Below are 20,600 nucleotides of genomic sequence, written 5' to 3' on the forward strand. Positions count from 1 at the left end.
GGAAACAGGTAAGCTAACCTGTGCACAGCAAGCTCCCACAAGCAGCATTAAGATAAATGACCAAATAACCTGTTTTAGTGATGTTAAATAATCTGTTTTCGTGATGTTGGTTGAGGGACAAATATTGACCAAGACCCTGGAAAGGATTCCCCTGCTCTTCTGTGAATTGCATCATGGAATCTTTTACATCCACCTGAGAGGGCAGATGGGTTTCAATGTCTTACCCAAAAGACACACGCCCAACAGTGCACCATTTCTTCAGTACTGCACTGGAGTGTCAATCTACATTTTGTGCTCAAGTCTTGTGAGGCTTCAGCCCATGCCTTTGTGATTCAAAGGCAAAGAATGCCAACAAAGGGCTTCGGCTGACGCATTTCATTGCTTTCCTCTGAAGTTTTCCATCTATCCACCACTATCTATTAAGTAAGTAGGGTTTGTGAGAGGCTGCTGACAATGAGTCCTTCCAGCACATTAGCTCATTAGTGCACCTTTTCACATTTGTGTACACAAGTGATTTCTTTGTTTAATGCTGTTACAAGATGATCCTTTGTATTTCAGAACTGTTTTGGCTTTCCCTTTAATGGTTACGCTTTCTCCTCACAAAGCAGAACTTTGAAAAGTAAGAATTCTGTTGAAAGGTCTTCAAGCTGAAAAATTCACTCTGCTTCTGTTGACACAGATTCACCAGACCTGCTGAGTATTTCCAGCATTCTCTGTTTTTATTTGAAAAGTGTGCTTCTTCCTCTGAGTCAGTTTGGTATTTCTTCTGAAACTATGCTTTATTTCAGTGCATGTCTTTGTTCATGTTTGTGACTCATTGTTCCCTTATCCTCTACACTCAGAGGTTGGAGATTTCCTGGCGCTGGATCTGGGGGGCACAAATTTCCGTGTGATGCTGGTGAAAGTAGGTGAAGATGAGAAGGGCGATTGGAAAATTGCAACCAGTAACCAGAGGTACTCCATCCCATTTGCTGTCATGACTGGCACAGCAGAAATGGTAAGAATTTATAAGTTTTTTGTTTTTATCTCTGTGTTTAATTGACTGCCACTTCTCTTCAAGAAATGCCTTCCTTGAAGAAGTATTGCTCTGTTCTCCGACAGGATTTCCGCCTGTCTCTTCTGCCTTGTGCACCTTCATTGCTTTCCATTTCTGTCCTGGTGTTTGACAAGGTGTTTACTAAAACCCACTTTCACAGCCATATTTCCTTTATCAGTGACTGTCTCCATCTCCGACTCACCCCACGTGGATTTCAACTGAAATCCCATCCCTCTTGTTTCGAACCCACCCAGGATTACAGATATCTCCGGGACATAAAACGTTTCTCGGACTGCTGTTCCCGTCGCATTCTGAGATCCACACTCAGTGCCATGCGCCGCCATATGAACACACTCGACCTCTCCCTCCAGCAGCACCGCCGCACCCTTTTTCAAAGCTGCGCGTGCCCCCAGTTTCATTTTATTCTTCGCCTCATCCGACGCCTCAACAAGAAACTTTTTCTCTTTCTCTCAAGTGCTAAGGAACGCAAGCTCCAACAACTCATCGACACCAACACCCATCTGGGACCCTCCACCCCTGCTTGTCCTTCCGTCCCCACCCCATCTTCCAATCCCAGCCCCAGCCGCGTATTCACTATACCCCCTGACCTTCCCCTCTCCGATGCTGAACGTTCAGTGCTCAGCAAAGGACTTAGTTTCATACCCTTACGCCCTCATCTCAATGAATTTCGGGCTCGGCACGATGCTGAACTCTTCTTCCACCGTCTTCGTCTCCGTGCTCACTTCTTTGGGCAGGAGTCCTCTCCCCGTTCAACGGATCCTTTTACCCACCTCCAATATTCTCCCTCCACCTGGACCCCTCCCTCTGGATTCTTACCTTCTCTTGATCTTTTCATTGAGAACTGTCGGCGTGACATTAGCCGTCTCAATTTCTCTGCTCCTCTCACCCATTCTAATCTGTCTCTCTCTGAACTTACTGCACTCCGTTCTCTCAGGTCCAACCCCAACATTGTCATCAAACCCGCTGACAAGGGTGGTGCTGTTGTTGTCTGGCGCACTGACCTCTACCTCGTGGATGTTGAGCGTCAACTCGCAGACACTTCCTCCTACCTCTCCCTGGGCCATGACCCCACCACGGAACATCAAGCCATTGTTTCCAGGACTGTCACTGATCTCATCTCCTCTGGAGATCTTCCTCCCACAGCTTCCAACCTGATAGTCGCCCAACCTCGGACGGCCCGCTTCTACCTCCTACCCAAAATCCACAAACGGACCGATCGTGTCAGCCTGTTCCTGCCCCACGGAACTCATTTCTCGTTATCTTGACTCCCTTCTCTCTCTCCTTGTCCAGTCCCTTCCCACCTACATCCGTGATTCCTCTGACACCTTACGTCACATCAACAATTTCCAGTTCCCTGGCCCCAACCGCTTCCTCTTCACCATGGATGTCCAATCCCTCTACACCTCCATCCCCCACCAGGATGGTCTGAGGGCCCTTAGCTTCTTCCTTGAACAGAGGCCCGAACAATCCCCATCCACCACTACTCTCCTCCGTCTGGCTGAACTTGTTCTCACACTGAACAATTTCTCTTTTAACTCCTCTCACTTCCTCCAAATAAAAGGTCTGGCTATGGGTACCCGCATGGGCCCCAGCTATGCCTGTCTCTTTATGGGGTATGTGGAACATTCCTTGTTCCAGTCCTACTCAGGCCCCCTCCCACAACTCTTTCTCCGGTACATCGATGATTACTTCGGTGCTGCTTCATGCTCTCGTCAGGACCTGGAAAAATTTATTGATTTTGCTTCCAATCTCCACCCCTCCATCATTTTCACATGGTCCGTCTCTGACATTTCTCTTCCCTTCCTTGACCTCTCTGTCTCAATTTCTGATGATAGACTGTCCACCAATATCCATTACAAGCCTACCGACTCCCACAGCTACCTCGACTACAGCTCCTCACACCCCGCTTCCTGTAAGGACTCCATCCCATTCTCTCAGTTCCTTCGCCTCCGTCGCATCTGTTCTGATGACGCTACCTTCAAAAACAGTTCCTCTGACATGTCCTCCTTCTTCCTTAACCGAGGTTTTCCACCCACGGTCGTTGACAGGGCCCTCAACCGTGTCCGGCCCATCTCCCGCGCATCCACCCTCACGCCTTCTCCTCCCTCCCAGAAACATGATAGGGTCCCCCTTGTCCTCACTTATCACCCCACCAGCCTCCACATTCAAAGGATCATCCTCCACCATTTCCGCCAACTCCAGCATGATGCCACCACCAAACACATCTTCCCTTCACCCCCCCTGGCGGCATTCCGTAGGGATCGTTCCCTCCAGGACACCCTGGTCCACTCCTCCATCACCCCCTACTCCTCAACCCCCACCTATGGCACCTCCCCATGCCCACGCAGAAGATGCAACACCTGCCCCTTCACTTCCTCTCTCCTCACCGTCCAAGGGCCCAAACACTCCTTTCAAGTGAAGCAGCATTTCACTTGCATTTCCCCTAACTTAATCTACTGCATTCGTTGCTCCCAATGCGGTCTCCTCTACATTGGAGAGACCAAACGCAAACTGGGCGACCGCTTTGCAGAACACCTGCGGTCTGTCCGCAAGAAAGACCCAAACCTCCCTGTCGCTTGCCATTTTAACACTCCACCCTGCTCTCTTGCCCACATGTCTGTCCTTGGCTTGCTGCATTGTTCCAGTGAAGCCCAACGCAAACTGGAGGAACAGCACCTCATCTTCCGACTAGGCACTTTACAGCCTTCTGGGCTGAATATTGAATTCAACAACTTTAGATCTTAAACTCCGCCCCCCCATCCCCACCCCGTTTCCTCCCCCTCCCTTTTGTTTTTTTTTGTTTTCAATAATTTATATAGATTTTTCTTTTCCCACCTATTTCCATTATTTTTAAATCTACAACTAATACCTTGTCAATCTTTCCACCCCACCCCCACTAGAGCTGTACCTTGAGTATCCTGCCATCCATTCTTAATTAGCACTTTTCTTAGATAATATCACCACCTTCAACAACTCTTTGATCCTTTTGTCTGTGACATCTTTTGATTATCTGCTCCTATCACTGCTTGCTTGTCCCTACAACCACCCCACCCTCAACTTCTCTCCCCCCGCCCCCCCCACCTTAAACCAGCTTATATTTCACCCCTCTCCTAACTATACTTCAGTTCTGTTGAAGGGTCGTGTGGACCCGAAACGTCGACTCTTTTCTTCTCCACCGATGCTGCCAGACCTGCTGAGTTTTTCCAGGTAATTCTGTTTTTGTTTTGGATTTCCGGCATCCGCAGTAGTTTTTTTGTTTTTAACCAAGAATTTATAAGCTTGCCCAATGTTTCAGTCTGATTTAAATGAAGTGACCTGCTGGTGCAACTGTTCTTGATTTTATTTCTGGGGTTTTATCCTACAGCAAGATCAGAAACTGTTTTTCTGAAATATACTGTACTTGCTTATATTCTCTCAATCAGGTTATCTGTGATTATAATAACTCTTTCTAACATGATTTGCTTGTTTTTTTTTTCTAGCTCTTTGATTACATTGCTCTGTGTATCTCCAACTTCTTGGATGCACACAAGATGAAAGACAAGAAGCTGCCATTGGGATTCACATTCTCATTCCCTGTCCGTCATGAGGACATTGACAAGGTGAGAAAGCTCACTAGGATCATCAGTAACAGTTGCATAGTACCACATACTAAACCGTAGGATACAAACACTAACATCACAACTATCACGATAGCCTATAATGCCTTCCTTTATTTCCAAAGCTCTAGTTTTTCACCACTAGTTTGTGCTAATTCTGCACTCTCACAAGAAGCGGCTGCTACATCAACCATACTTATCACAGATTCCTTCCTGCAGAATAATGCATTATATCTGACCACACTGAACTTTCTAAACAGGGGATCCTTCTGAACTGGACCAAAGGGTTTAAAGCATCTGGAGCTGAGGGAAACAATGTGGTAGGACTACTTCGTGATGCCATTAAAAGGAGAGGGGTGAGTCTAGAATTCAGAACATCTCACTACAGAATGCTACAGTCATTCAGCATTTGTAATTAAATGAAGTTTCTTGCAACAAATGTAAAATATTTCTTATTCCTAATGGTATCAAAAATCACCAGCATTTCTGTCCACGAATATAATACTAGCACTATTCATGCTGGCTCGTCAGTCTTATGATACTATCCCTTCTATTCCCCTGAAAGTGAGTATTGGAGATCATAACAAAGAAGATTATAAGAAATAGGAGTAATAGTAGGCCTCTTGGCCCATCGGGCATTGGAACATAGGACTTAGGAGCAGAAGGAGGCTGTTCGACCCTTTGAGCCTGCTCTGCCATTCAATAAGTTTATGGTTGATCTGATTGTGGCCTTAACTCCACTTTCCTGCCTGCACATAACACTTGACTCCTTTGTCGATGAAAAATCTGCCTAACTCAGGCTTTAATATATTCTCTGACCCAACCTCCACTGCTGTCTGTGGAAGAGAAGTCCAAAGACTCATGATCCTCTCAGAGAAGAAATTCCTCCTCATCTCCACCTGAAATGGGAAACCCCTAATTTTTAAACTGTCCCCTAGTTCTAGATTCTCCCATGAGGGGAGACATCCTCTTAGCATCTCCCCTGTCAGGCCCCCTCAGGATCTTCCATGTTTCAATTAGATCTCATTCTTCTAAACTCCAATGAGTATAGATTCAACCTGCTCAACCTTTCCTCATAAGACAACCTCTTTATCCCAGGAATCAGCCAAGTGAACCTTCTCTGAACTGCTTCCAATACAAGCATATCCCTCCTTAAGTAAGGAGACCAAAACCATCCTCAGTACTCCAAGTGCAGTCTCAACAAGGCCCTGTACGGTTGTAGCAAGACGTCCCAACTTTTACACTCCATCCCCCTTGCAAGAAAAGCTATCATTCCAATTCCCTTCCTAATTACTTGTTGTACCTGCATCTAACTCTTTAAGATTCATGTACAAGGACACCCTTGTACCTCAGCATTCTGCAGTCCATTTAAATAATATTCTGCTTTCCTATTCTTCCTGCCAAAGTGGACAACCTCACATTTTCCCACATTCCTCGCCAAATGAGAGTGACTGCCCTTGACATGAAGGCAGCCTTTTACCGAGCGTGGCATTAAGGAACTCTAGGAAAACTAGAGTCAATGGGAATCAGGGGAAAACTCTCCGCTGGGGATTACCATTGACCCGAAACTGCACTGGACCAGCCATATTAATATTGTGGCTACAAGACCAGGTCAGAGGCTGGGAATTCTGAGGCAAGTAACTCACGTCCTGACTCCCCAAAGCTTGTGCACCATCTCTAAGGCACAAGCCAGGAGTGTGATGGATTACCCTCCACTTACCGATCAGAGCAGCTCCAACAACACTCAAGAAGCTCAACACCATCCAGGACAAAGCAGCCTGCTTGATTGGCACCCCATCCACCACCTTAAACATTCACTTCCTCCGCCACCGATGCACATTGGCAGCAGTGTGTACCATTTACAAGATCCACTGCAAAAACTCACCAAGGCTCCTTTGAGAGCATCTTCCAAACCCGCAACTTCTATCCACCTAGAAGGACAAGGGCAGCAGACACATGGGAACACCATCCTGGCTTGGAATTATATCACCGTTCCTTCACTGTCGCTGTGTCAAAATCCTGGAATTCTCCCCAACAGCACTATGGGCGTTCCTGCAACACATAAACTGCAGTGATTCAAGAAGGCAACTCACCACCACCTTCTCAAGGTGATTAGGGATGGGCAATAAATGCTGGCCTAGCCAGCAATACCCATCAAATAAACGAATAAAAAAAATCTGCCAAATTTTTGCCCACTCACTTAACGTATCTATATCCCTTTGGAGACTCTTTACATCTCCCCAAAACTTGCTCTCCTACCTATCTTTGTATCATCAGAAAGTTTGGCTACAATACAGTCCCTTTCTCCATTAATATAGATTATCTGAAGAAGAGTCATATGGACTCAAAACATCAGCGCTGTTTCTCTCTCCACAGATGCTGTCAGACCTGCTGAGTTTTTCCAACATTTTCTTTTTTTGTTCGTGTTGAATATATATTATTATATCATTCATATATATCGTAAATAGTTGAGGTCCCATCACTGATCGCTGTGGCACTTCACTAGCTACAGTTTGCCAATCTGAAAATGATCCATTTATCCTGGCTCTCAGTTTCCTGTTAGTTAGCCAATCCTTTATCCATGCTCAAATATCACCCGCAAGATCACAAGCTCTTATCCTGTGCAGTAACCTTTAAGTGGCACCTTATTGAATGCCTTTTGGAAATCCAAATACACTACATTTACTAGTTTGCCTTTATCCAGCCTGCTTCTAACATCCTCAAAGAACTCTAATAAATTTATCAAACATAATTTCCCTTTCATAACACTGTGTTGACTGCCTGATCATATTAAAATTTTCTAAATGTCCTATTGCCACTTCCTTAATAATGGATTCTAGCATTTTCCCAATGACAGATGTTAGACTAACTGGCTGATAGTTTCCTGTTTCCTGTCTCCCTCCTTTCTTGAATAGTGGTGTTAGATTTGCAGTTTTCCAATCCACTGTTTCAGAATCTAGGAATTCTGTAAGATTGCAACCAATGCATCCAATATCTCTGCAGCCACTTCTTTTAAGAACCTAGGATGCAGGCCATCAGGTCCAGGGGACTTGTCAGCCTTTGTCCCATTAGTTTTCCAAGTACTTTTTCTCCAGTGATGGTAATTGCTTTCAGTTCCTCCTTCCCTTTTGTCTCTTGATTTTCAACTATTCTTGGGATATTTAAAATCCCTGCCCTTTCCTTGTTTCTCATTATTAATTCCCCAGTCTCACCCTCTAACTTAAGCTATTCTTTTTTCCTTTTTGTATACGTGTAGAAGCTTTTGCTGTCTGTTTTTCTATTTCTTGCTAGTTTTCTCTCATACCATTTAAATAAATTAAGACAAAGACCATTGTGTTTTCTAAGTGCTTCTCTAATATTGTAGGATTTTGAAATGGATGTGGTTGCCATGGTGAATGACACTGTCGCAACAATGATCTCCTGTTATTATGAAGACCACAGCTGTGAGGTCGGAATGATAGTAGGTAAGGAGAAATTGCAGCTGCCAGTTATGATTATGAAATAAATGGGAATAAAGCATTTTGCAGGATTGGAAAAGAGAATTATGCTCCATCTGGTCAGTCCCAAAGTTGGTCGAAGAATTTTCAGTTCAGTTAAAGATTAGACAATACAGTCTATTTTGTAAACTCTAAGAACAGTGGAACAGTTGATTGCAGTTTCATTCTTGAGGTTTCATCCATGATAAATTTCCATGTCATGTGGGACTATCTTGAGAGGTGCTGAGCAGAGTCAAAAAGAACTATTGGACAGGTTAACCTGTGCTGCCCTGACAGATAGACTGATACAGAATGGCAGGCAGGTGCAATTGAAACAGCTGCCTCTCTGTGGTGGTGTAATGTGAATCAATAGGAATTCCAGATTGGGAAAAATTCTGAAAGCTCAGGAGAAAATTTGCAACATGTATTTAAGGGTGATGATCAGACCTCTTTAAGAGGTAACTGTCAGGTAACTTCAAGTAACTGTCATACAATGCAAGAGTGAAACTTTAGCAGTTTGTAACAGTCAATTGAACCTGAAGCAAAGACTATAATTTCATAATTGCTCCCACATATTGAAATCTTTTGCTGCCAGTTGGGGTTTGGTGATAACAGTGACCTCCAATAACAGCACAACTGCAAGGTAAAAATACTCACTATGCTCTTTGCACAGATACAATCTGATGATAACATCAGCAGTATGCTTTCTACATCATATTACAATACTGGCATACTAGCACAAGCTGCATTCATTCTCCCTCACTCCCCACATGAGTGGCTGCTGCGCTCAGTGGTCGCATTTTCGTCTCTAAGTCAAAAAATTGAGAGTTTTAGCCTCCATTCAGGTATTAAGTGCATAATTTAGACTGACACAGAAATGCAACACTGACGAAGTGCTGTATTGTCAAAGCTGCCATCCTTTGTGTGAGGCACTAACCCCAGGCTTTGTCGGCAGATATTAAAGAATTTGTTGCACTTATCATAGCAATGGGAAAATATCTGTTTGTGAAACGCAAACCACACCTTGTTTTGGGGGTCGATTAGCCCAGTTAGCTAAATGGCTAAAATGTAGTGTAGAATGACACCCACAGCTCAGGTTCAATCCCCATACAGACTGTGGTAGTTCATGGAGGCTTGCATCTTTGCCTTGCCTTTTGTTTGATGTGGAATGGTGCCCCTCAAGCTACATAACCAATTGTCTGGCTCTATTGGTGAGAGATCTTTCATGCATGACAGCTCATTTCCAAAAAAATTAACAGCCTTGTTGTCATCTGATGACTGTAAGCAACACTAATTGTGAGAGCTGCAAGAGAAACATGGAGGAGCGAGAAAGCTCCAAGGAATTTCAATGAATGTATTTAAACTTTATTTAGGTCTTTGTGAATAGGGATGCATGTTATGCTTACTGTGCTCTGATGATATACTTGTACTCACCAGTGTTTACAAAATGAGCAATGTGGCTTCAGTTAGAAACTGGAAAAAGTGAGAACTAAGCTATAGGCAGAATAATGGAGAAACATTACTAAAGTGTATTAACAGACAGAAAGACTGGGCTACATAAGAAGATTTGGTCATTGGCTGGCTTGGACCATCATCATCATCTCCAGAAAATGGCCTCACTGAAATGTATTCACAAAAAGGAAGGATCAGTCCCTTTTAATATTTTGTCTGTGGCTACATTTTATATAGAATATATCTGTGTTCATGCTTCTAGGCACTGGCTGTAATGCCTGTTACATGGAGGAAATGAAAAATGTGGAGTTGGTGGAAGGAGAAGAAGGAAGAATGTGTGTGAACACTGAATGGGGGGGTTTCGGAGACACGGGTGAGCTAGACGAGTTCCGTCTAGAATACGATTGTGTTGTCGATGAGACGTCTAACAATCCAGGGTATCAGCTGTAAGTAAAACTGCATTCTATCTATAGTTAACATTGCTGCAATTGAATGTTGTAGCAGCATCACAAGGTACCTATATTAGTTAAAGAGTTGTGGGTATTAAACATATTAAAAAATGAGAATGATGGGCGGTGCCATGAGTGAAATTTCCCTTTCCCTTTGAGAGTTCCTGATAATTGCCCATGCCTAGTTGTACTGAGAAGGTGGTGGTGATCCTTCTTGAACTGCAGCAGTGCTGTGGGGATGGTGTACGCACAATGGCATAACCAATTACAGGACTTTGATTCAGCAATGATGAAGTAACAGCAAAATATATGTCCAAGTCAGGATAGTATATGACGTGCAGGGGAACTTGTTAGTGATGATGTGCCCACAACATTGTAAGTAAAGTCGCACAGGTTCAATAAACAATGTTTTAAAAAGTAATTTGGTTTATTCCTACTTTACTGTTTCAGCTATTTTAAGTTAACCATTTCAAATGCGGGTTGTGGCCTTGCTTTCACTCTTGGTTGTAATGTTTTGACCTAGTTTTAGCAGATCTACCCTAACATTTAAACCAAGCAGTTACTTCCAAAATAACACCCACCCTTATCCTCTGCATTACTGCTTCAGGTTGTTTTTCTGGCGTTTCTACTGTGCACTGTTCCATAATTCAACAATAAATCTTAACTGTAAGAGAGTAATGATGTGCCATTACGCAGCTAGGACTCATCAACCCAAATTGGCCTATAGCAACTGCAATTACCAACTCAGCTAATGGCTGTTTCTGCCTCACGAGATGAAAGTGTTTACAGTTTTGATCAGTATTGCTGCAGTTATGGAGTCGAAGTTCATCACCTGTTTGAGCTACTTCAGTGGCTTCCAGTTAGAACAGCTGGGAGAACCTAGTCGCCGCCTCAGCAGATTAAAGTTGGTCAAAGTTTAATTGCTGCATTTTACTGTATCCTGTATGGTGGATGCAGCAGGCAAAGATTAAATATGTGCTGATGCAAAGCATTAACTAAACGTGTTAATTAATGCAATGATACTCAGAAAGGTCAGGTCTAAAGTGTTTCCAGCATTTTGCTTTTCGGTGCAGGAAGATTTCTGCATTCAGTTAAATGGCATAATCCTATACTCAGGGCTCCAGGACGAGAAAAGTATAGCCAAATGTGATACTGGAATTTGTAGATTTGATGGTACCACATTTAATTCCCAGAGTTAGCTGATCTCACTCAGCTGGACAAGTTCATAGAATTTTACAGCACAGAGGGAGACCATTCAGATCAACTTATTGTTTTCCCCATGTCCTCTTAAATCTTTATTTTTCAAATACTTATGCACTCCCTTTTTAAAAGCTATTCTGAATTCTGGTTTCCCACTGTTGCTGGTCAAACAGTCCATGTTCTAACAACTCACTGTGTTCTTAAAAAAATATTAATTCTGAACCTTAATTTTTTTTGGCAATGTTCCAAAATTTAAGTCCCCTAGTTAGTGAATCACTAACTAGTAGAAATAATTTTTCCTTATTAACCTTAGCTAAACCCCTTGTAATTTTAATCTCCTTTAAATCTTCTTTGATCAGCTGAAAATAGGCCCATGTTTCTGTAGTCTCTGCTCATAGCTAAAGCCTTTCAGCTGGAGTACATCTGGAGTTGGCATTAGCCCCACTGGGTTAGGGAGGGGGAAGAAAAGTGATCATTGCTGGAAACAAAACAAACAGCAGGTGAATCAACCGCAGGGGTGATGGGGTTAGTTTAACAAGAAAACATCAGAAAATGGCTCTTTGGGAGTGCAACTTTGATAGAGTGGAACAACAAAATGGACTTTTCAGTATGAAACATAAGAGACTGGATGAATATTAAGGTAGTTTAATTTTGGGGTATTATTGAAGCATTTCTATTTTTCTAAACAAAATCCCATAGGATACGATTGGAGCTTGGGATAGACAAGGAATTGACTGCATTTGATTCATGTCCTCTTTCTTAACCAGATATGAAAAGATTATTGGTGGGAAGTACATGGGTGAGCTAACACGACTTGTGCTGCTGAAACTGGTAAATCAAAAGCTGCTCTTCAACGGAGAGTCATCCCAGCTGCTGAAAACACGAGGCAGCTTTGAAACAAGATTCCTCTCACAAATAGAAAGGTACAAAGAAACTTGTTTGTGATCAAGATTGGAGAGGTGTGAGTTTCCACTCTTCTCCTGTGTCTAGCATATATTTTAGGTTAAATGCAGCAAATTCTGGAAATGCACAGCTAACCAGCATCTGGTCTGTCTTCCCTTTTCATGTATTGACTGCCCCTATGTATTTCCAGGACTCATAGACTCCTGGAATACTGTGTGCAGTTTTGCCCATCATATTTAAGGAAGGATTATGCTTGCATTGGAGGCAGTACAGCAAAGGTTCACTAATTGGGTCCCTCGGATAGGGTGTTGTCCTATGGTGAGAAGCTGAGTAAATTAGGCCTATATTCCTTGGAGTTTAAAGGAATGAGAGGCGATCTCATTGAAACATTCTGAAAGGATTTGACAGGGTAGATACTAAGAGATTGCTTCAGCTGGTTGGGAATCTAAAGCATGAGGCCATAGTCTCAGGATAAGGGTCAAATCATTTATGACTAAGATGAGAAGAAATTACTTCACTGAAAAGGTTGTAAATCTTTGGAATTTTCTACCCCAGAGAGCTGTGGATGCTCCAATGTTGAATACATTTAAGGCTGGGATAGATAGAATTTTGGTTTGTCAGGGAATCAAGGGATATGGGGAGTGAGCGGGCAAGTGGAGTTGAAGCCCAAGGTCAGCCACGATCGCATTGAATGATGAAGGAGATGTGACAGGTCGTCTGGTCCACTCCTGCTCCTATTTCTTTGTTCTTGTGTTCTGTTTTTGTGTCTACACATTTTGACTTGTTCTGCTAAAATAAAGCCCGCCCGCCTTCTTCCATGAAATGGAAATGTATGTTACTTGTAACTGTCTCATTTTGCAGCTTGTAAGAGTTGATGGGGCTTATTTTTAGCAGCAGAAACGGAAAATTCTGGCACAGCATGTCTGTGAGTTTATGTCAGGAGAGAAGTCAGATTAGCATCTGTCAGAACAGATTAAGGCTCAAACAGAAAATGTTAACATATCCTCTTCCTTTTCAGATGTTGCATTAATTCCAACTTTTTCTGTTACAGATTTTCAGTATTTTAAGTTTTTCTTTTACATTTTCTTTGTATTCAGTGTAATGGCAATTCTTCCATTCAATTACCCCTAAGTAGGAAACTTTAAGCATTAGAGGCTAGTGTTATTGGCCTTGACTTTATATTCCATATGGAGTTAATATACTGGTGAAATGAAAGGACCAATTTAACCAATTCTTTGGTGTTGACCATTTCCTAACACTTTAAAATCCTTTGTATTAATCACACAAGAAATCACAATCCAACTAGGCTCTATTCCTGGAAGCCCTTGATCCATCCTTTAAAGTGTCAATATGCCTCCCATATTGCATTTCTCATGAGTACTTCAGGAACTGAACTGAGGTTTCTGACGTTTACCAAGATCCTACTGCAACTCAAACATGACAACATGTGAAAATTACTGAAACACTATATCTCACATAATGGGGCAAAAATATTGCACACTTAAAAAAGATACAGATATAATATACCAGCCATATTATAAAACATGCTTAGGCTGCCGTGATCTATTTTTGTTCTAATTCCCCCGATTGTTTATTGAGCTTATTTAATAAAATATATTTTTTGCTTGAACATACACAAATCAAAATATTTTTAACATGAACATGTTAGTCAACGCAAGGCCCAGAGTAGAAAGGAACTAAGAAGCAAGACAAAAGCTGCAAAAAATATTTCCTTTTATCAGTAAGAAATTGTGTTTTGTTGTCTCACATGCAATTTTTAGGAAAAGACAATTTTCATTTTCAGTGGCTTGGTAATTAGAGGGCCTAAAGACTGTCACCAAAAGAGAGATGCTGGAAGAAATACTGTTACGCACTTATGTTATAAGAACATAAAATGCCCAGCCAGAACCAGTGATGGAAGCAGAATTCCCAATATCCTTTAAAAGGGAATTGGATAAATAATCAAAAAGCAAAAAGAGAAAGCATACTGGGAAACAGCAGGACAATGGAAATCAATGGGTAACATTTTGGACTTGATGGGCTAAAGGACCTCCCAGTGTGCAAAAAAATCTTTGATTCTGCATGAATATATGTCCAAGTTGATGGCTTTGTAAGGGACAAGTCCAGGTTCCACACCACAAAGCATCCTGAAGATGTGGGCATAAGGCTAAGATCTAGTGCACCTGAGTCCTGGCCAAAGTTATGGCAGGAATCTGCTAGTTTTCAGGGCCGCTTTCTGTGGAGTCAGTCTGGCATTCCATTGTGCTTCATTTTCCAGGGCCAGTTACCTACTGCCAAGCAGGTTAAAACAGTTTCCTATTGACTTATCTTTGTTATTTTTTTCAAGTGACACAGGGGACCAGAAGCAGATCTATAATGTTCTGACAAAACTAGGTGTGTTGCCATCCGAAGCAGATTGTGATATTGTCCATTTGGTATGTGAAAGCGTGTCGACACGGGCGGCACATATATGTGCTGCAGGATTGGCAGGTGTTATAAATCGAATGTGGAAGAACAAGCGCAAAGAAACAATGAGGATTACAGTCGGAATTGATGGATCGGTTTACAAGTTACATCCTCAGTAAGTGTTCATCTGAGAGAATAGTGATTTTTTTGGAGCTGTTGTGAACTCTGTGCTCCTCAAGGACTGTGCTGGGAGCACATGCAACATTGTGCATATGCAGATCAGGTATGGGAGAAATGGGAATGTAGGCCAGATCTTCTAAAAGTGTGACCTATAATTGTCACAAAGTATGAGTTTCCCAAGATAGAATTTATAGACAGAATCACAGAATCACAGTGCAGAAGAGGCCCTTTGGCCCATCAAGTCTACACCAACACGTGAGAAACACCTGACCTACCTAATCCCATTTACCAGCACTTGGCCCATAACCTTGAATGTTATGACATGCCAAGTGCTCATCCAGGTACTTTTTAAAGGATAAAAGCAAAATACTGCGGATGCTGGAAATCTAGAACAAAAACAAAAATACCTGGAAAAAACCTGGTCTGACAGCATCTGCGGAGAGGGATACAGTTGACGTTTCGGGTCCGTATGACCCTTCATCAGAGCTAAAAAATATAGAAATGAGATGAAATATAATTAAAGGATGTGAGGCAGCCCGCCTCCACCACCCTCCCAGGCAGTGTATTCCAGACCGTCACCACCCTCTGGGTGAAAGTTTTTCCTCACATCCCCCCTAAACCTCCTGCCCCCTCACCTTGAACTTATGCCCCCTTGTGACTAACCCTTCAACTAAGGGGAACAGCTGCTCCCTATCCACCCTGTCCATGCCCCTCATAATCTTGTACACCTCGATCAGGTCGCCCCTCAGTCTTCTCTGCTCCAATGAAAACAACCCAAGTCTATCCAACCCCTCTTCATAACTTAAATGTTTCATCCCAGGCAACATCCTGGTGAATCTCCTCTTTTAGTTTAGACTTTAAAACTGCTCTTTACACTGTCCACAGTTTGAAAGATAGAAAATAATAGTGTGTGTTACGTAGTTAAATACAAGAGAGAATAATATGTTTGATAATTCACTTCACTTATCATTGACAAAACATTATTCCGAAACACTGAACCAACTGTACAGTATAGTACATATTAGCCCTGTGCCCAAAATTTACTACGCACGGATTTTCTGCTAAATCTCCTAAGCCTTTTGGCACCCCATGGTCTCAAATGCAGCTTTCTTTCCTCCTTCCTAAGTAAACATGTCTTCCACCCTTTTAGTTAATGTTTTACAACCACCCATTTCTTTCAAATAGTTTGCTGGAAATAAGAGGCCTCATACCCTTTTCACACCAGACTGTTTAGCTGTTTACTGCTCCCATAAACCATCACCTTGCTCTAATCAGTCCTCCTAGGTATATACTCAAGGTACCTCTTGTATTTCAAATACTTTTCTTCTCTATTGAGTATTGAGAAGGGCTTTTGAGAACATGTCTGGGAAAAGGCAGGCTTTTTCAAGAACATGATTGAAACAAATCCTTTTCATATTATAGTTTTATCTCCATGAGAAACAAACGCAATGTAAAAACATATTGATATTCTTACATTGTTGTGTTCACCTCAGAAGTTAATTTCAAGATTTGGTGATTTATAAATACATGAAGCATTATAGCAGCAAGGTAAGTACCCTGCCCTGGTTCCAAGCCCACACCATGACCCTTGGTATTCCCTAGCTAACAAAGGTATCCTGGTTAAATGGAACAATCACTCCCATCCCAATTCTTAAATTGCTGATAGGTTGCTAATTTAAAAGTATTTAAATCAAGGGAAGGAAAATCTCTGTACAGGTTAAAGAGTGATATCTAAAGTATACTTTAAAGTCATCCAGGAGGATCAGAAGTGCCAGCTTCCAATCCCTAGTGTTGAATGCAAAGCTCCCATCTATATTTCACCAGATTTACCCATACTATTGAGAGTCAGGGTAAGGCATAGGTGATCTGGAATTCTCTCAGATCCATAGAGAGATTTGCGTTTAAGTGGAAATCAATATAAACTGAAAGCTGTGTTCTGCAGGGACCTCAGACGCTCAACCTACCCCCTACTGGCTTCACCTGTTCGTGTGTCCTGGGTGAGGCACTGTCAATGCTGATTAGCAATGTCAAGCATATGATGGAAAGAGAAGTTTGCAAATTGACTTCATACCAATAATTTACAGCACATGACAATCTGCTGATTATGTTTGCTAACAGGAATTAACATATGTTTGTTTCCAGTACCTACTTAGACCACTTCCCCACAGGGAGTAACTCTTGTAGAGTCAAAACAATTAACTAAATTAACAATAACAAGGGAGAAATCAAGCACAGCCCCTAAGTCAGGTCAGCTGTAAAATCAAGGAAAAAACTTTAAAGGAACCTTACAAACATCAAATCAAGATGTGAGTAAAGGGGTCAACAAAACACCCCAGTCCCCGTGGTGCCCACCGGGCACGGAAGGCCTCGATGGTGCCAGCAGACACCGCGTGCTCCCTCTCCAGGGACACCCGGCTGCCCCCACAGGGAGTACCTGAGCAGTATCCTTAAGTGGACAGATCAGGTTAGCAGCTGAACATCACAAGTCATTCCACCAGGCCACAGACTACCAGTGAACAATGCCTCAGAAGGTCAGCTAATTTGTGTATAATAATAAACCATGTAGCTACAACTATCCCTTAAGAAAAGAGACTCTTTCCTCTATTTCTATATACTTCTAAAGCACACTGGGAGAGATCCTGAATTTTTACGACACTGTAAAACAGGTGAGAGCAAATCAACAGTCAGTTTTGCATGTCTGATTCGGGAGAGATGTAGAACAGACTGCTCCTTTGCTCTCAACCGTTTTATGCTGATGCATGAACTCACCATCTATCTCATTGTATTTTTAGATGACCTACACCTGAATTAAAAATATATATTTTTAAAGATAGTGGGGTTTCTGTTCTTATGCTGCTGATCTCCACTCTTTATTCGTAGGTTCCTGCCATTCACCGTGCCAAAACCCCAGGATCACAGAGTGGAGCTTATCGGCATGAGTACACAAACGTGCGTTCCTGAATTTGACTTTCACGGCGAATACATGCCTTTCCTAACAATGAATGATGCTGTATTAGAATTGCACAGTTTTACAGAGTAGTCAGGTAGGTGGAGCTAACCCCACGTGTGGTTGGCTCCTGAGTCAGAGGGAAATGGAGAGAATCAGTATGCCATCAACTGTAAGGTATATTGGTATGTTCAAAGAAAGGACTGGACTGGACCAAACCAATCTTATTGAGACCTCAAGTCCCATAGGCGAAAGGACAGTGTCTAACTTACAAAAGCACCCAGTTCCCCTATCAGAAAGAGAATTTCTCCCTCCCTATCTAGACTGGATTGAACTCAGCAACTTGCAGAATTCAGTCCTCCTCAGAGAGAATAGAGCTTCACCCTTTCTGTCTGGATTGTATTCCAATCCAGATGTTAGTTGAATGAAAAGTAACTAATGGTGTGTATGTGTGTAAGCCAGCACTTTCCCAGCAAGAGTCATGTTTGCAATTTCATGCTGCGGGTTTTCTTTTCCCTGCAGTATTAACCATATTTTCTTATCTCATTTTTATTCCTTAGCTTCAAACACAGGTTTCACACAATGGTTAGAGAACTTGCACCTCCCTGTGACATCACTTTCCTCCAGTCTGAAGAAGGCAGTGGTCGAGGTGCAGCGTTAATCTCCGCTGTGGCGAGCAAGATGGCCAGCTGATTGATGGGTAACCTTGTAAACCAGAAGCTGAGCTAAAATTAAGCAACAAACTGCAGAATCCCTTCGGTCAGTTCTGCAGCATTTAGTGATGGGCTGAAGATAATGACTTCCTTATGGATTACTGGTGAAAATAATTCAGCCAATCCATTTATGATTAAAGCATAGCACTTAATGTCCAGTGAAAGACTAGCTATAAGCTGCAGGTGGAAGACACCCTTGATTTGAAATCTGTTTCAACAAGTTACTCTCTGCTGTCAGATCTGTCCTGCCAGCTTCTGAGCAAGGGTTAGTGTTCTGGATAATGTTTCCTTGTCCATAGCAATGTTTTAATCAACATGAAGCATGACATGAAGAAGGACTTCCTTTTGTTGAAAATCACTTAGTTTCTGTTTTATATTTTCCCTAAACTGAAGTAATGCATAGTAGATCAGTACCTGAGGTGAAGTTTGAATGATTCAAACAGGTTAATTGAACCAAGGTTGCAGGTCAGCCCCTTTAGCTCCCTCTCACCTTACTGTCATTCTTTGCTTTTTTCTCTCATTTCTTGCGCAAGTTGTAAAGCTCCAGGTGACTACCTGGTGCTCAGTGCTGTCTTAGATCTTTGTAGAGTCACATCAGCATCTGGAGGTTACAGTCCTTAACAATGTAAGAAACTGCACTGTATCAACCTTCCTCATAGAATTAATGTATTAAAGTGTTCATTTTCAAGTGAAATGACAGATTATGAATCATCTGACACATTTGCATCTCTGTATAAAATATAACACAAATTCTTCATAGGTCGAGTAAAAAGCATGTTTTGTGAAGAAATTTGACAAAGAATTCTGTTGGTAAATGAACCACTGGAATTAACTTCTTTTCCCTGAAGTGTGACCTTTTCCCTAAAAGCCTTGGTTGTGCAAAAGTCATGTTAGAACAGAAAGATGCAATCATACTTGCATTGATGGTGGTGATACCTGAAGAATTCTACTTTGGACACCATGAAGGATGCTCCGTAGTCTTGAACTTATTAACAGCAAATCTTTATTAACAACTCATAACTATGTGTGTATGTATATATATATATATATATATACAGTAGAGGGTACAGTTTTGGAACTGACTCCATCCTAGGCCTTTACACATCTCTGTCCATCTCTCAACTGATCCTGGCTCTGGGTCATGTGCCTTCTTACATCACTGTGTGGGCGTTATTGCACTCAGTCCAACATTAACCCTGTATGTACCAGGCCCTACTATTACAATATCCTCAGCAAAAGGAACTGCTCCCAGCTCCTGACAGTGCTATCTTTTAAAGATAATTTCTCATGGGGACAACTCTAAATTTGCAGCAGCTATAATGAAGTTTGCTGCAGTCATCACCCAGTGGATTCATAGACTGGAGCTATGCATAGGCAATTAATTTGTTCCAAAAAGAAGTCCGTCTAAGGAACAAAACCTTAGTACTTTGTGTAAAATACTGCAGAAAAACAGCATTTTATATTAAATTATTCTACTTGATATTTTTTCAGGTTCTAGCAGTTTTAATAAAATTTAAGCGTTTATTTGAAGTTGGATAATTCTGATCTTTATTGCTAAGATACTTTTTGTGGAAACATCGATGCCTCATTAATGTACAGTGTACAATGTCAACCTGACCAAAATTCAGTTTCATTCTTAATTCTAATACTTCATTATGCAAACCATATGTAACTACAAATCTCAGACGAATGCAAGTGAGAACATTCCTTGCATTTTGTTTGTACTGTAACACTTGCATCACTCTGTGCGATGACAGCCAAACAATGTAATTATTGTGTAATTCATGATACCTTTTAGACATCCTATGATTGATATCTAGGAATACTGTACGAATTGACTGCAGATAGATGGTGAGTAAAATAAAATTAATGTTACTTTGTTGAAAATGAAGAATAAATACTCACATCAACAAAGTTTTTTTTGTCTGATTCAATTTCTTCCTGTGATGGAAATTTTGTATTTTATGGTTAATCTGGTTTGTCTTCAGTTACCATTCTGCACTACAAGAATAATGGTGCAACCACCAGGGGGGTGCAGAATCTCTCATCTGGTTGAACACTGAAAAAGGTTATCGACAAGTCTCTTGTATAATAAGAGAAAGTTACTTTAAGTTCATTGTTTATTACACTATCAGCAACAAATTTATAATAAAGCAGGAAACAGTGCTTCGGATTCTTTTTGCATCGCGCCTGGGTCTATTGTAATAATTGATAGAGATTG

The 20,600-nt window shown here is 41.8% G+C and overlaps 1 protein-coding gene across 1 annotated transcript in view; it reads left to right on the forward strand.

The window, feature by feature from the left end:
* Positions 1 to 18,359, forward strand: part of gck (glucokinase (hexokinase 4)) — a 33,410-nt gene extending 15,051 nt beyond the window's left edge. The window contains exons 4-11 of the mRNA XM_078565320.1: positions 843 to 997; positions 4,537 to 4,656; positions 4,914 to 5,009; positions 8,018 to 8,117; positions 9,844 to 10,027; positions 11,998 to 12,153; positions 14,481 to 14,714; positions 18,227 to 18,359. Coding sequence (XP_078421446.1) covers positions 843 to 997; positions 4,537 to 4,656; positions 4,914 to 5,009; positions 8,018 to 8,117; positions 9,844 to 10,027; positions 11,998 to 12,153; positions 14,481 to 14,714; positions 18,227 to 18,359 — 1,178 coding nt within the window. The remainder of the gene's footprint in view (positions 1 to 842; positions 998 to 4,536; positions 4,657 to 4,913; positions 5,010 to 8,017; positions 8,118 to 9,843; positions 10,028 to 11,997; positions 12,154 to 14,480; positions 14,715 to 18,226) is intronic.
* The last annotated feature ends 2,241 nt before the right edge of the window (positions 18,360 to 20,600 follow it).

Source organism: Cetorhinus maximus, chromosome 20 (assembly GCF_964194155.1).
Source record: "Cetorhinus maximus chromosome 20, sCetMax3.hap1.1, whole genome shotgun sequence".
NCBI classification, from domain to species: Eukaryota; Metazoa; Chordata; class Chondrichthyes; order Lamniformes; family Cetorhinidae; genus Cetorhinus; species Cetorhinus maximus.